Source organism: Stylophora pistillata, chromosome 8 (genome assembly GCF_964205215.1).
Source record: "Stylophora pistillata chromosome 8, jaStyPist1.2, whole genome shotgun sequence".
NCBI classification, from domain to species: domain Eukaryota; kingdom Metazoa; phylum Cnidaria; class Anthozoa; order Scleractinia; family Pocilloporidae; genus Stylophora; species Stylophora pistillata.
In genome coordinates this window covers 5,970,370-5,983,000 of record NC_142526.1, presented here as the reverse complement: position 1 = coordinate 5,983,000, position 12,631 = coordinate 5,970,370, and the positions used below count along the sequence as shown (strand labels likewise).

Below are 12,631 nucleotides of genomic sequence, written 5' to 3'. Positions count from 1 at the left end.
TTTGTTTTCGTAATTACGAAAAATAAGACCCCCTCCAAACCATTCTGTAAAATTTCTACAATGTCGAATTACGACCGCTCAAAGACTTTAATCCGTAAAACAACCAAAAACTAGGGTTGTTTTACGGATTATAGTCTTTGAACGTTAGTAATTTGACTTTTTAGAAATTTTAAAGAATGGTTTGATGGGGGTCTTTTAGTTTTCGTAATTACGGAAACTAAGACCCCTAAATCAAATGGCATCATGATCGATCTCCTTGGGACTGGTCCATAAAACCCTCGAGAGTGATTTCCGAAAAACGACATGATTAGTATGCGTTCTCCTTCGTCGAAAGCCGTTTCGACCCCTGAATTTACAGTTAAACTTGACCTAAAATACGTTGGAAAGGATCGGAAAGGAGATAATTTGTTGCGGGTATTTCTTTCTTAAATAAAACAATTCAAAATATACATCAATTTTTTCGACCTTATCGACGATTTCTAATTAAGGGAAGAGTGACCTTTCCTCTGAAAAATCTCACCAGAATTCTACGGAACTCGTTGGAGCATTCCAGTAAGTGAATAAAATATCCATGGCTCCAAGCATGGAGTTTCCTTCGGCAGTCGCAATATTAAGCTGGTCTCCCATGTACTTACTTAGAAAAACACCTGGGCCCATTTTTCAAAGGGCGTATATCTATCGAACGGATGAATCGCTATCCAGCGGGAAAGTGTCAACAAAACTTACTACGCTATCCATCGGAGCGAAATTTATCCAGCGGATACAACCTGGGCCTGTTCACAAGGTCTAACACTAGTCCAAGAATGAAGTAAGTTTGTGGGGAGGAGTAAGCTGGCGAGACATTATAGTTTTAAAGAATAACTGACACCTTTAGTGGCATCAATGGTTTTCTTCTGTCTCTTTCGGCAATAGTTCATATTTTTGGTCACTGTTCCCTCTATCGTCTCTCGATCTGATCCAAAAATTAGCTAATGAAAAAGGAACTAAAGTTAGAAGTGTCACCAGAGAGTAAACAAAATAGGTCTTGGCAACGCCAAGCCAGTTTATAAGGACACCGCTGAGAAATACCCCTGTGCCGACTCCTAAACCCCAGTAAACTCCGCCGAGGACACCTGAAGGCAAAGAAAATAAAGTTAAAAACGAGAGGCAAGAGCATGCCCACGCACGCATCTGTCTGACCTCGTTCCCAGGGTCCTATCTCTTTCTCCCTCGATGGAGGAGGAGTGAGAGAGCAAGAGAGGACCATGGGAACAAGGTTACCATAGCCCATTTTGAGTGCTTCGTTATCTACCAACAATGATTCTTTGATTTTTAGATACTTCCGCACTTGTCCAAGGTAACCTTGGACCCTAAAAGTTACCCCAGTCTGTGATTCACTTACCTTGGGTTGCTGAATAGAAACCCACGCGCAATGACACAGTACCACCAAAAACTACGCAGGCAGACCAGCTGGTTCCGTATAATAGCCCCTGAGCACTAAACAGTACCACGCCAAGCCAGGGGTTCACAACAAACGCCATACCCATGAAATCAAAAGTATAGAGCAGCAAGCAGACTGCTATGGTGCATGTGTATCCGAACTTGTCTATAACCATTCCAGAAAAAGTGTACCCGCATAAAGCAATGGCGTATCGCAAACCGGAAGCTAGACCCAGCATGTAAGGTTGTGCTCCCAGGTCATCTAAGTACCAAAGACCAAAATACTCGTGCATACCCACAAGAATGCCTAGGAAGCAAGCCACAACCACGAACATGGCGTTGTGAAGGCGCATAAGTTCTTTTATTAAAAGCCACAAGTTCGAATCATCAGCGTCCCCATCCGGATACGTCACCTTAACAAAGATAAGGGTGAACATAGCAAGCGAAATAAACCCAGCAAAGAAATAAAATGAAATGAAGTAGTTTTTCACGATCTCACCGCACACTTCGGACCGGTAAAAGTTGATGACACCTCCGACAACGAACGAACCAGTAGCGACTCCAACTTCGCCCCATACCCGATAATACCCGAACGTACTGATACCACCTTGGAGGTAACCCACGACCAAGGCATCAGGCATATTGAAAACTACCGAGCCGACAATTTGACTGCTAATGGTTATAATTAAAAAAGTTGTAAATATTTTTGACATCTCAGTTTCGTCGATTCGACGACTGAAATTTGTTTGACCTGTGTGGTTGAGATACCCTCCTTCTTCGATGCTCTGTTCTTCATATCTTATTTGTCCTGTGGTAAAGCTCAGTGGCGTTTTGATCTCTGTAGCGTTCGCTCTCGTCTCGATACACTCTTGATTTCTTGGTGGGAAAGGCATAAACAATAAAATCCCTGACGAAAATGACACAAGAGATGCGAACAAAATAATCTTTCGAATTCTTAATTGATCTCCAATTGTTCCCCACAAAGGCGCTCCGATAGCTTCAGAAAACAATTTTACCCCGCTTAGAATTCCAGCCTGTGCAGCGTTCAGTCCCAGCTGTTTGAAGAACAACATTAAATACGGAAAGGAGCTTCCAATGGCGGCGTAGAAGAAGAAATAGTAAGCTTTGAAAGCAAATTTCGCTGGATGGCACAAAGCGAATGAATTTGGTGAAGAAACCGTGCCGGACGAAGAAGCTGTCTCTCTGTGGTCTCTTTTACCTTCCATTTTACTGCGTTAACTTAATTCATTCGCTTCGTATCTGGGACACGTTGCCCAAAATACGCAAATAAATATTCCTGACGACGACTTGTAAGGAGACCAACATTTGCATATTTCAATTATTTCAGCCGTTTCGCTTGAGTTGTTGCTGGTATTTCTTTCTTTGATAAAACAATTTAAAGTATACATCGATTTTTTTCGACCCTATCGACGATTTTTAAGGAGGGCAGAGTGACCTTTCCTCAGAAAAATCTCACCAAAATTCGACGGAAGTCGTTGGAGCATTCCAGTAAGTGAATAAAATATCCATGGCTGCATGCATAGAATTTCCTTGTGCGTTCGCAATCAGGTCTCCCATCCACTTAAATTGTAAATTGGCCCCCGTAAAGAATAAAAAGGCTGACGTTTCCAACGTTAGCCCTTCGTCGGAGCGAATAACGCTCGAAACGTCAGCTTTTTTATTCGTTACGGTGGCCAATTTACAATTTCAACTTAGTTGATATAACCAAATTACCTTGTTACCCCCCCTCCCCCCCGACGCAGCAGCACAGTTTCTTTAGAAACTTTTAGCCTTTATTCTCCCATCCACTTACTTATACTCGGGCCCATTTTTAAAGGGCGTATATCTAACGAACAGATAAATCGCTATCCGGCGGAAAAGTGTTGACAAAATGTACTACGCTATCCATCGGAATGAGATTTATACGGCGGATATTGTCATCCACCCTTCCAGCGGCCGGGACCTGTTCCCAACGACTAAAACTGGTGCTTTCATATGCCAGGAGTGAAACTTTTTTCTAAACATGAACAAAGAAAATTTAGAACATAGCTAGCAGAGTCGTGCAATCAAATTCATTATACTCAAAATCCCGATAGTGCACGCTGATAGCGTCAGCAAATCCGACTTCGCCAGAAATGTTTGTTTTCGAGCGAGCGGCCATTGTTAGCACGGGAAAAAATAATATATTTCGCGACAATAATGGATACAAACAGAAACTCGGCCTACTAGTCCGAAAACGAAGACAATGTTTCGACCTTTTCCCTTGGGTTAGAGTTCTTAAATGAGGCAGAAAAAGAGAAAAACAAAGGAAAAGGAGACTCGGCATCAGCGCCGTCACGATTCGCTTCAACTGATATCGTTGTCCGTTTTTCGCATCAGATTTGATGCACAATTCCACCAGCTACGTTCTAAAACAATTGGTTCATGCTTTCAGCTGTGCACTATCGAGTTATGGAACAAGTGGGAAGTTTGGAGAGCACTCAAGAAGCTAGAGCTGCCCTCGCCTATTGCCTCGGGCAACTCTTACGCTTCTTTCGTGCTCTTCAAACCTCCCGCGTGCTCCATAACTCGATAGTGCACGCTAAAGCATGAACCAACTGTTAAGTATGGGAAAACAATAAACTTAAAGGAGCAGTGTTACGAAACCGCCCTATAATTTGAAAACCCGAAAAATTCATTTATTTCATTATAATATGAATTTTTAGCGATTAATAAAGCCTTTTCAATAATAATTTTAGTTGAAAGTCAATTCTAGGGCGAGAAATTACGATTTGAAAACCGTTCCGCCATTAATTTTCGTAATCACTTGCCAGGCTCAAGAAGACTGGCGCGAGTTTGGAATGTGACGTAGATTACTCATTTGACGCGCCGTGCTCGTGGCTAATTTTCATAAACAGCATTTTGATCGTGTATATTGCTTTTATTACACTAAGACTAAGACTGTTTCACTAAATTTCACGAGGTTTTTGGTACGCTCGACTTCGGATCGAGTGGTCCGGGTTCGAGCCCCGGCCGGGACATTGTGTTCTTAGGCAAGACACTTTACTCTCACAGTGCCTCTCTCTCCACCCAGGTACCGGCAATTTAATGCTGGGGGGTAACCCTGCGATGAACTGGCATCCCATCCAGTGGGGAGTAGAAATACTCCTAGTCGCTTCATGCTGCAGAAACCGGAGTTAAGCACCGGCCTGATGAGCCACTAGGCTCGTAAACAGACTTTACCTTTTACCTTTAAGACTATTTCACTGAATTTCACGAGGTTTCCGTAGAAATATAAAATGACGCCAACAGTGTTTTGAGTAATTACGTCACAATGGGAGTGACCGCTGACCGAAGATAAGTTGGCCGTGATTACGAAAATTAATTGCTGAACGGTTTTCAAATCATAATTTCTCGCCCTAGAATTGACTTTCAACTAAATTTGTTATTGAAAAGGCTTTATTAATTACAAAAAATTCATATTATAATTTAATAACTGAATTTTTCGGGCTTTCAAATTATAGAGCGGTTTCGTAAGAGTGCTCCTTTAAGAACAACGGTACAAAGCGTGTGAAATGAATCAAAAGAAAGGAGTGGATTTGAATGCAAATAATTCTATCAATCTCTATCGAGAGAGCCGTATTTCCAAGGAAAAATAACTTTCTCACCCTGAACAGGGAAATAATAGAAAAAAGAACTGGAAAACAATAGAAAATAGAAAGCAAGCACATAACCCTCGACGTTGCCGAGGCTAGTTCCTGAGTGATAAAGAGAAATTCGCAGTTTCATCGAACGAACGTCATTTAGAAAAGAGCAAAAAATGTCTGTTTTAGTACAGTTCCATCCGATTTCGATCAGTTTCGTCCGATCTCGGACAGTTCCATGTGATTTTGACTTTACTGTTCGATTTCGGCCGCCCAACGTCTAACTTTTCGTAGAACACAAAGATTCGCTGAGTTACTTACCACTACTCTTTCATTTAGCCTTTCAATGTACAAAAACGTTTGTATCGTTGATATTGAAAGTATTTTTATTTCAATATTAACACCACCACATTTCCTTAGATTTCAGATAAGATTTGTAATCCGTTTGACAGCCTCTTGTCGAGCCGCGACATGCCTCGCATGTAATTCTCGGTGAAGATTTCTCATCTGGTCCAGGCCCCCTGTTTGCAAAGCCGCGTTCAGACGCGCGTTCAGTTCTTGTAGGACTGGGTGATCTGGTTGTTCCTCATGTAGAAATCCTTCTTCTGCTTCTTTTTCGATCTCGTCAAGATTAATTTCATCTCCTTCCATTTCATCGTCAGGTTCTGAGGCTTCTTTGTCATCTGACAACTTTTCATTGCGAGGTTTGGTTTCGTCTACTTCTGGGTCTAAATCTAACGGGCAAAAAAAAAAGTATTGGGCGGATTTCGAAGGAGTATCATGAAACCATACATGTCCAATACACACAAAGAAACTCGGAGGGAAAAATGCAGTTGAATAGGTAGAAGCTTCTGACGGAAGTAAGATTACCAAAAGTCATGGCGCGAAAGAGTACCGGAAGTGAGACGAATACAAGGGAGGGTACAAATATAGTCGGGATCTAATTGACGGATGAAGGTGCCGTAAGTAACCAAGACAGCCAATCAGAAAAAGGAAAAACATCACAGAGAACCCATGATAACTCGATGTAAAATACAGGTTGTCGGGACGGAACGGAAAGTGAGCGTGGCATCAGTGACTCGTAAGTGATCTCGAAGAAAAACGGTTTAAACCTGCCAAAGGAGCATATGGAGAGTAGAATAACAAGGACAATAAAAGTATATCTTGTGTTACAATGCTACCTTGCACAAAGTAATAACACTAGAATAGAGGGATTATTAGAGTGAGGGGACTTCTTACAAACTTATCGTCTAGCACAATAAAATTAATTAGAAAGTGATGAATACCACAGGGCACCCAAGCTCTCTGGGAGAGGATCATGTTACAAGCTCTCTGTGTGAGAGCTTGGGCCCCTGTGGGCATACTAGAGAGGGGAACTCTCTCTATGATTGTTTACCTAGTCCATGTTCCATAGCATTTAGCATACTCTCTGTTTCTACCAGACCCTGGTAGTGCCTCATTTCTTCTCTGAATGCTTTGTGTCGACCCACAAACTCATCCACAGACACTTTAGCAACAAAGGTGAGGCGTGCATGTGATTGGTTTGTACTGGGTGGCCTTGCTGAATGAGGAATAATTCCTGCAATGAAAGGAGATGGACAGCAAGTTACCAAAAGGTTTTTTTTTTTCTAAACAAAATCTATATAAGCACCTTAAACAGCTGTAACTTGTTGGTTCAGTTAATTCTCAATAACTCAATCCCATAGAGGTACCCCTCTGTGAAAATCAAAGAGTGCTTGTTAGAAAATTGTGGGTGTAACTTAATTGGGTAGAGAATGGTAATTGGCCAAAGGGGAATGAAATAACTTCTCTTACTGTGGTTTGTGAGTGATTGAGAATTACCAGAATAAGCTCTGGCTAGAGGGGCCAATTGCTTCATTGGGCATACATGACCTTTTATGTTTTATGCTATGAGATTTAAGGGTTTTAAATATAAAAAATTATCTGATTGTTAAGATTTCTTCATTATCCACCTGACATCAAACCATTAACCTGTTAGTACACAGAATTCTCTGGCAAAAATTTGATTATCTGTCAATTATGCTATTTTATAACCAGAGGTGGAACAAAGCACTTTCTATTTTTTACCTTCAATTGATTTCTTATCCAACTACTACATCTCTTGGTGAAAACCAAAGATACACATTGTGCATGCATGTTATTGCTTGAATGTGTAATTTTACTTTTTCTCCAACATATATCACCACAACAACAAAATTAATAGTCCATTTTACAGTTGCGTGCTTGGTTGCCAAGCCAAACAGGAGTGAGGCTAAGGGTGACCTTGTTATGATACAGACATTGCTGTTTTTAAAATGTAAATCCCTTTGTTATTATGCTAACTTACACCTCCCCCCCCCATTAATACTGGTCTCTATCACAACAAGATCACCTTTAGCCTCACTCCAAATCAAAGGCTTGGCTACTAAAACTTAGTACTACGTACCTGTAAAATGGCCTATTAATAGCTATATTTCTGATCAGTACCTTGGAAGACTACAGCCCTTCCATATTTTGGTCGCACCTCAGTGATGATCTCATTATCATTGGTCATTGTCTCATAGAAAGCTGTTTCTCCATAGTCATTCTTTGTCCAGTTTGGTGTTAGATATATCAGGTATGTCCATTCGTCTTCATGTGGTTCACAATCTTGGTGAATACGTGTGTGGTCTGCACTCCTGATCAAGTTACAGGAGATGTCATAAGGAAACCACTTGTCCCTCCCTGTTATATGCTTTAATGTCTGAAAAACCAAAGTCTTCACTAACCCTGTACACCTTTACATCAATGTGCATATTCCACTCAGATTTATAGCCACTGCGACAATTATCTTACTTCGTTTTCTCACTTTGTGCTGCAATTTAAAGAACCTCATGTTTTTTTCCCTCCAAATAATTACCCATGTACCTGAGTCATAAATCTAAGTGAAAAAGCTTGGTCCTTAACATACAATATCGACCTCGAACTCAGTTAGTATCAGAGATATTTCCCTCTTGAACCAGCCACTAAAGTACTGATCTCAACTAGAACATGATCTGGCAATGGCCATCAATTAAAAAAAAAAATCACCCTTGTTTTTTTGTAATTAAAAACTTTAATTGACACTGTGATATTTTTGACCAAAAATAGCATAAGAATTGACAAAGGGACTATAACAAGGGGAAGATTTTCAAATTGAAGCTCCTTTACCTAGACAACAAGGTGAGCTTACCTGCCGCATGATGTTCCATAATCTACTTTTGATATAGGCATCAATCTCAAACCCTGCGATCCATTGAACATTGTCACTGTCATTATCACCCTCATCGCTATCATCATAATAATATGTGCCATGTTTGAAAATGAACGCTCTCAATTGATCCAAATCCTCCGTTTCAAAAAGGTCATCAAACACATGGATCTCTTTTCCTTCAAGTGATTTAGAAGTAGAGACAAAATTCTTTTGAATGTCAATGTCATTCCGTGCCAGCTTGTCACTACCGATGAAACCTGCATCATATGCAGCCTGACGTGTGGCTTTGGATGCAGCTATCTCTGCATGGTTCTTCAGCATTTTTTCCTTTGATTTTGAAAATTGTACATGCAGAAGCAGCTGGCCTTTCTTGAAAGCAATGCTTGGAGGCCTTGGAAGGTAGGAAACAGAACTGTTCCAAACAACCAGACGACCAAACTTAGGAACAGCTCCAGCAACAATTTCAATGTCATCATCATATCTAGAAACATTATTTTTTTGAAAAGTACCATCATTTTGTAAATTGATTTACTTAAAATCTTTCTTTTCCCCAACCTCTCTTTACAGACCCTCTCCTCTGCCTCCCACTCTACAAAACACTTTACAAAAAAAATATATATCTCAGACAATTGAACCCAATACCTCTTTCTAACATTCCCCGCCCTCATCCTAGAGCCAACCATTTGCCATATTTCATTCACGAGACTCTGTCAAAATACATGAAGACACTCACAAAACAAATCATAACAAAATCCTTAACCCTTCCCTTCCAAATCTGATTACTAATTCTCTTTACTATCTGCAATTCAATTCTTGCCATGTCTGTTAAGAGAATTGTGTATTGAATCAACTCCTAATCCCCTAACTGATACTTTACTTTACTCTCATAACTTGCCTGCTTGATATTGTAAGGAGAAATTTTGTCATGGAGTCACTTGTGAGAGTTAAATGGTTAACTTTTCATATAGTAGGGAAAGAGTATGTGAATGATTGTACACATACAAGGCTGTGCTCAACGAAAAATTGAATGGAGGCCAGTGCTCTGAAACTGTGAAATCCAGGGTGCCCAGCATATCGTTTGTATGAAAAAACTAAAATTTCCAAGTCACCCAAGAGCAAAAGTAAGGTGCTAGGGGCCACCTGGCGCTGTTAGAGCACAGCCTTGACATAGCTGGCTAGTATAGAGAAAAGGTGAATTTCCCTCTTAACCCCGTGTTCAACTCTCAATAACTATCTTTAACCCCTGAAGTACACACTAACTCAGTATGCATATTCTCCATACTGGTCTCTATACGTTTCCTAAGGTGCCGACAGCAAGAAATTGTTTAACAATCAGGAACTTCTTTAGCTGATAACCATTTTCTTTATTCTCCTGATCTTGATGTGTGATTCAGGGGTGCTATTATTAGGGGAAAGTAGAAGATTGTTGCTCATTATAGGGGTCAAAGAGTTATTAGTTTATCCAAAGCAGTAGAACTGTTGGCTTATGCTTACACAAAGCAGGCTTTGTTTGTCAAACGTGAATTTTTCAACTATCAAATGAATATAAAATATTCATTTAAAACTCCAGTCTATACTTACAAATATAACTCTCCGTAATCGTTTTTCCTCCATTTTGGATTCAAGAACATCATGGCAGAAAACTCGTCATCTGTTCTATTGGCATCAGTGTAAAGTTTTGTGAAGTCTCCACGTCGCATGAGTTTCCCTCTTACTTTGTAGGGATAGTATGTATCTTTTGTGCCAATAGCATCCATCACTGCCTCCTGAATTGTTTTGCCCATAATAGATTTTGAAAATTCAACACAGTCTATGGGATTTACCCATGGAATGTTATCTGATAGCTCTTCAATGCCGTCATCGTAAGGTTCGTATAGCCGAAACTGCCAGGAACCTAGATCTACAGTCATATAGTTTAAAAATGTTCTGAGAGTCTTTGGTTTTAAAAGCTTGTCAAAGACAAAAATGTTTCGTCCATCATTTGTTTGATATTTGAAGGAGAGGTGTGAAGTGAGGTCAATGTCAAGAACAGAATCCTACAAGATTAAGAACATTAAAATTCATAAACAATTCATACCTTACAAATAATATCATCTCATTTATATTTCATTTAACAATTATTTACCAAAGGCAGAGTGAATATAGTTGAAAATTCCCAAGGACAAGGTCAAGGGAATTTTTCAATGGTATCCACTAAGGCTAAGATGAATAATTGTTTTTTAATTATTATAATTGTTAAGAAAGCTTTGTGCATTTTGTTACTAACAACTGTTTTGACTACCAGTACTTGTATTGGGATAAACAGCCATGGCAGTCTTTCTGCTAGAATTTAACTGTAGTTTCACTTCCCCTAATCAACAAAATATTTTTGTCTTACTTTTGAATTTGTTAAGAAAAAATTAGAAGCTTGCTATGTGCACTTCAGAGTAAGGTATTTATGGGGATATCTATATGATTCAAACTTCGACCAATCAGAGGGCACAAAAAAGCTAGCAATTATACCAATATAAGAGAGATCACCATAGTTAGAAATACTGTGTAATAAGTAACTAAGGACACAACACCTGTGAATGGGATTCATTCACATAATTATTTGACTCAACATTGCCAAAAAATCCTTGTATGGGGGACCTAAAATGTGATGGGAAAAAATTAGGGCAACAAAAAGCAAAACAGCCAGGTTTATTGTTCCATAAGAAAGTAAAGAGAAAGGAGGAAAGAAAAGATGTAATGTTCACATCATAACAATGCTCATCAGCTGAGTTAGGTTTGGCCAGATGGGAATATATTAGGTTCTTTGTCATAATCTTCAAACCTTGTGGCTCTTTTTTTGGACAAATTTGTCCACACCTCATCAATTGAAGCCAAATGTTTCACCTTCACTAGCCCTTACTCTCAGACAATTAGCATCTATATCTGTCTAGTGAGACCACTGTCCTCCTGGCTTAACCCTTTAACTCCCAGAAGTGATCAACATGTAACTTCTCCATATAATATCCATATATTATCTGACAAACAGGTAGCGAGAATACTAAAACTGATCACTTAAGGTAGAAGTTATCGTATCGATCTAACTCCAAATTCTAGTAAACAATTTACAAGGAAATGTCTTGCAGTTTGAGGGGAGAATTAACAATCAGATTTTGGGAATTAAAATATTAAACCAACCATGCTCAGGATTGTCTGTTGAGCCAAGCTAAAGCTGATCAATGTTTATCAATTTTTGTTCTGTTTATTCTGAGGATTATAACAATTTTCTTAAAACCTTTACAAAAAAACATTAAACTGGCACAGAAACTCAAAACAGTTAAAACTCAACATGAAAACTCTCACCGCGGGTAAAACTAGTTACAGGGCTGATGTTTCAATTTTAAGAAATTTCCATTATAATTTACCAACGTTTGAAGTGAGATTATAATTGTAAAATATTTAACCAGCTGCGGATTCATCAATAGACGAGAAAACAATGTAACTAACAAATGCCTCATAAAGACTGAAAAATAAAATAATTTCCTCAATCCGAATTTGGTTGTCCCCTACATTTGGAAGTCGAGTCTCTTAACCTAGCTCTCTTAATTTCCACAAAAAAATTATGGATTTAACTGATAAATCCAAGTTAATGGCACAGTTAGGAACATGGAAACCCTAATAAATAAATAAAATTCTCGCAACTTTTTCAATGATTTTTAACTTTGCATGTTTCGTCGATAGTTTCCGACACTTAATGTGTAACTTTCGTTATTATCTCAGTAAAAGTTTCCCTGTTTTTTACTTCGATTTCGTCGTGAATCGAAGTTAAGAACATCTAGCTAAAGGCTATTAGCAACAACCGGAATAGATTGTTCTCTAAGAAGTAAAACACAATGTTGGCCTCCAACCAATTGAAAGCAGACTTTGAAAGACAACTGCGAACTAGTTGATCTTTCAAAGGTAGATCTTACCTGCTTAAATTCATAACAAAGAAAAGAACACTTTACCTCAATATGCCCCTCTGCACTACCGAAATGAAAATTATCCTTTGCCTCCAAAACGTAAGAATCTCCTTCAAAATCGGCTGTGGACGGAGAAAGTTTACAAAAGAGAAAGAGCATAAGAAATACTTCAAGTTGCGCCATGATTTATCTTGTTCAATAGCAGATTTCGAGATGTATGTTTTTCTGCTTTGAGAATATGGTAATCAGTCAGCGTGTAGGGAACAATAGTTTGTCGCCTTCTTAATGGATTGCTGTGCATGATTTTATGTTCAAGGTAATGTTTCCTGAGAAACTGAATGATCTTTTAGAATGGTTAAAAAATATTGGCGCTTTGATCCTTTACTGAAGCAAGAAAAGAAACTTACGTGTTTAAAGTTTAAGTC

The 12,631-nt window shown here is 39.1% G+C and overlaps 2 protein-coding genes across 3 annotated transcripts; both read right to left on the bottom strand.

The window, feature by feature from the left end:
- Nucleotides 1-404: 404 nt before the first annotated feature.
- LOC111343147 (major facilitator superfamily domain-containing protein 6-like) lies at nucleotides 405-3,147 on the bottom strand. 2 transcript variants are annotated; one of them, XM_022950300.2, is made up of 2 exons: nucleotides 1,382-3,147; nucleotides 405-1,112 (listed from the first exon to the last, which is right to left on the bottom strand). In XM_022950300.2, exons 1-2 carry the CDS (start codon nucleotides 2,643-2,645, stop codon nucleotides 880-882), a joined length of 1,497 nt encoding a protein of 498 aa, XP_022806035.1. In that variant the 5' UTR covers nucleotides 2,646-3,147; the 3' UTR covers nucleotides 405-879. The 2 variants fall into 2 exon arrangements, with proteins under 2 accessions (XP_022806035.1, XP_022806036.1); XM_022950301.2 differs by having other exon boundaries at nucleotides 405-968.
- Nucleotides 3,148-4,839: 1,692 nt separating this feature from the next.
- Nucleotides 4,840-12,622, bottom strand: LOC111343156 (uncharacterized). Its single transcript, XM_022950309.2, has 6 exons — nucleotides 12,252-12,622; nucleotides 9,856-10,310; nucleotides 8,254-8,755; nucleotides 7,530-7,785; nucleotides 6,439-6,621; nucleotides 4,840-5,776 (listed from the first exon to the last, which is right to left on the bottom strand). The coding sequence occupies exons 1-6, from the start codon at nucleotides 12,387-12,389 to the stop codon at nucleotides 5,466-5,468; spliced, it is 1,845 nt and encodes a 614-aa protein (XP_022806044.2). The 5' UTR covers nucleotides 12,390-12,622; the 3' UTR covers nucleotides 4,840-5,465.
- Nucleotides 12,623-12,631: the final 9 nt, after the last annotated feature.

Bases quoted from the DNA above. Each gene is read 5' to 3' on its own strand.
- LOC111343156 (XM_022950309.2), bottom strand. From the start codon at position 12,389: ATGGCGCAACTTGAAGTATTTCTTATGCTCTTTCTCTTTTGTAAACTT. The intron at 10,311-12,251 runs GTAAAGTGTTCT...TTAATCTTGTAG, and splicing joins GTGCAGAGGGGCATATTGAG to GATTCTGTTCTTGACATTGA. The intron at 7,786-8,253 runs GTAAGCTCACCT...TTGGTTTTTCAG, and splicing joins TATGGAACATCATGCGGCAG to ACATTAAAGCATATAACAGG.
- LOC111343147 (XM_022950300.2), bottom strand. From the start codon at position 2,645: ATGGAAGGTAAAAGAGACCACAGAGAGACAGCTTCTTCGTCCGGCACG. The intron at 1,113-1,381 runs GTAAGTGAATCA...CTTTGCCTTCAG, and splicing joins TTTCTATTCAGCAACCCAAG to GTGTCCTCGGCGGAGTTTAC.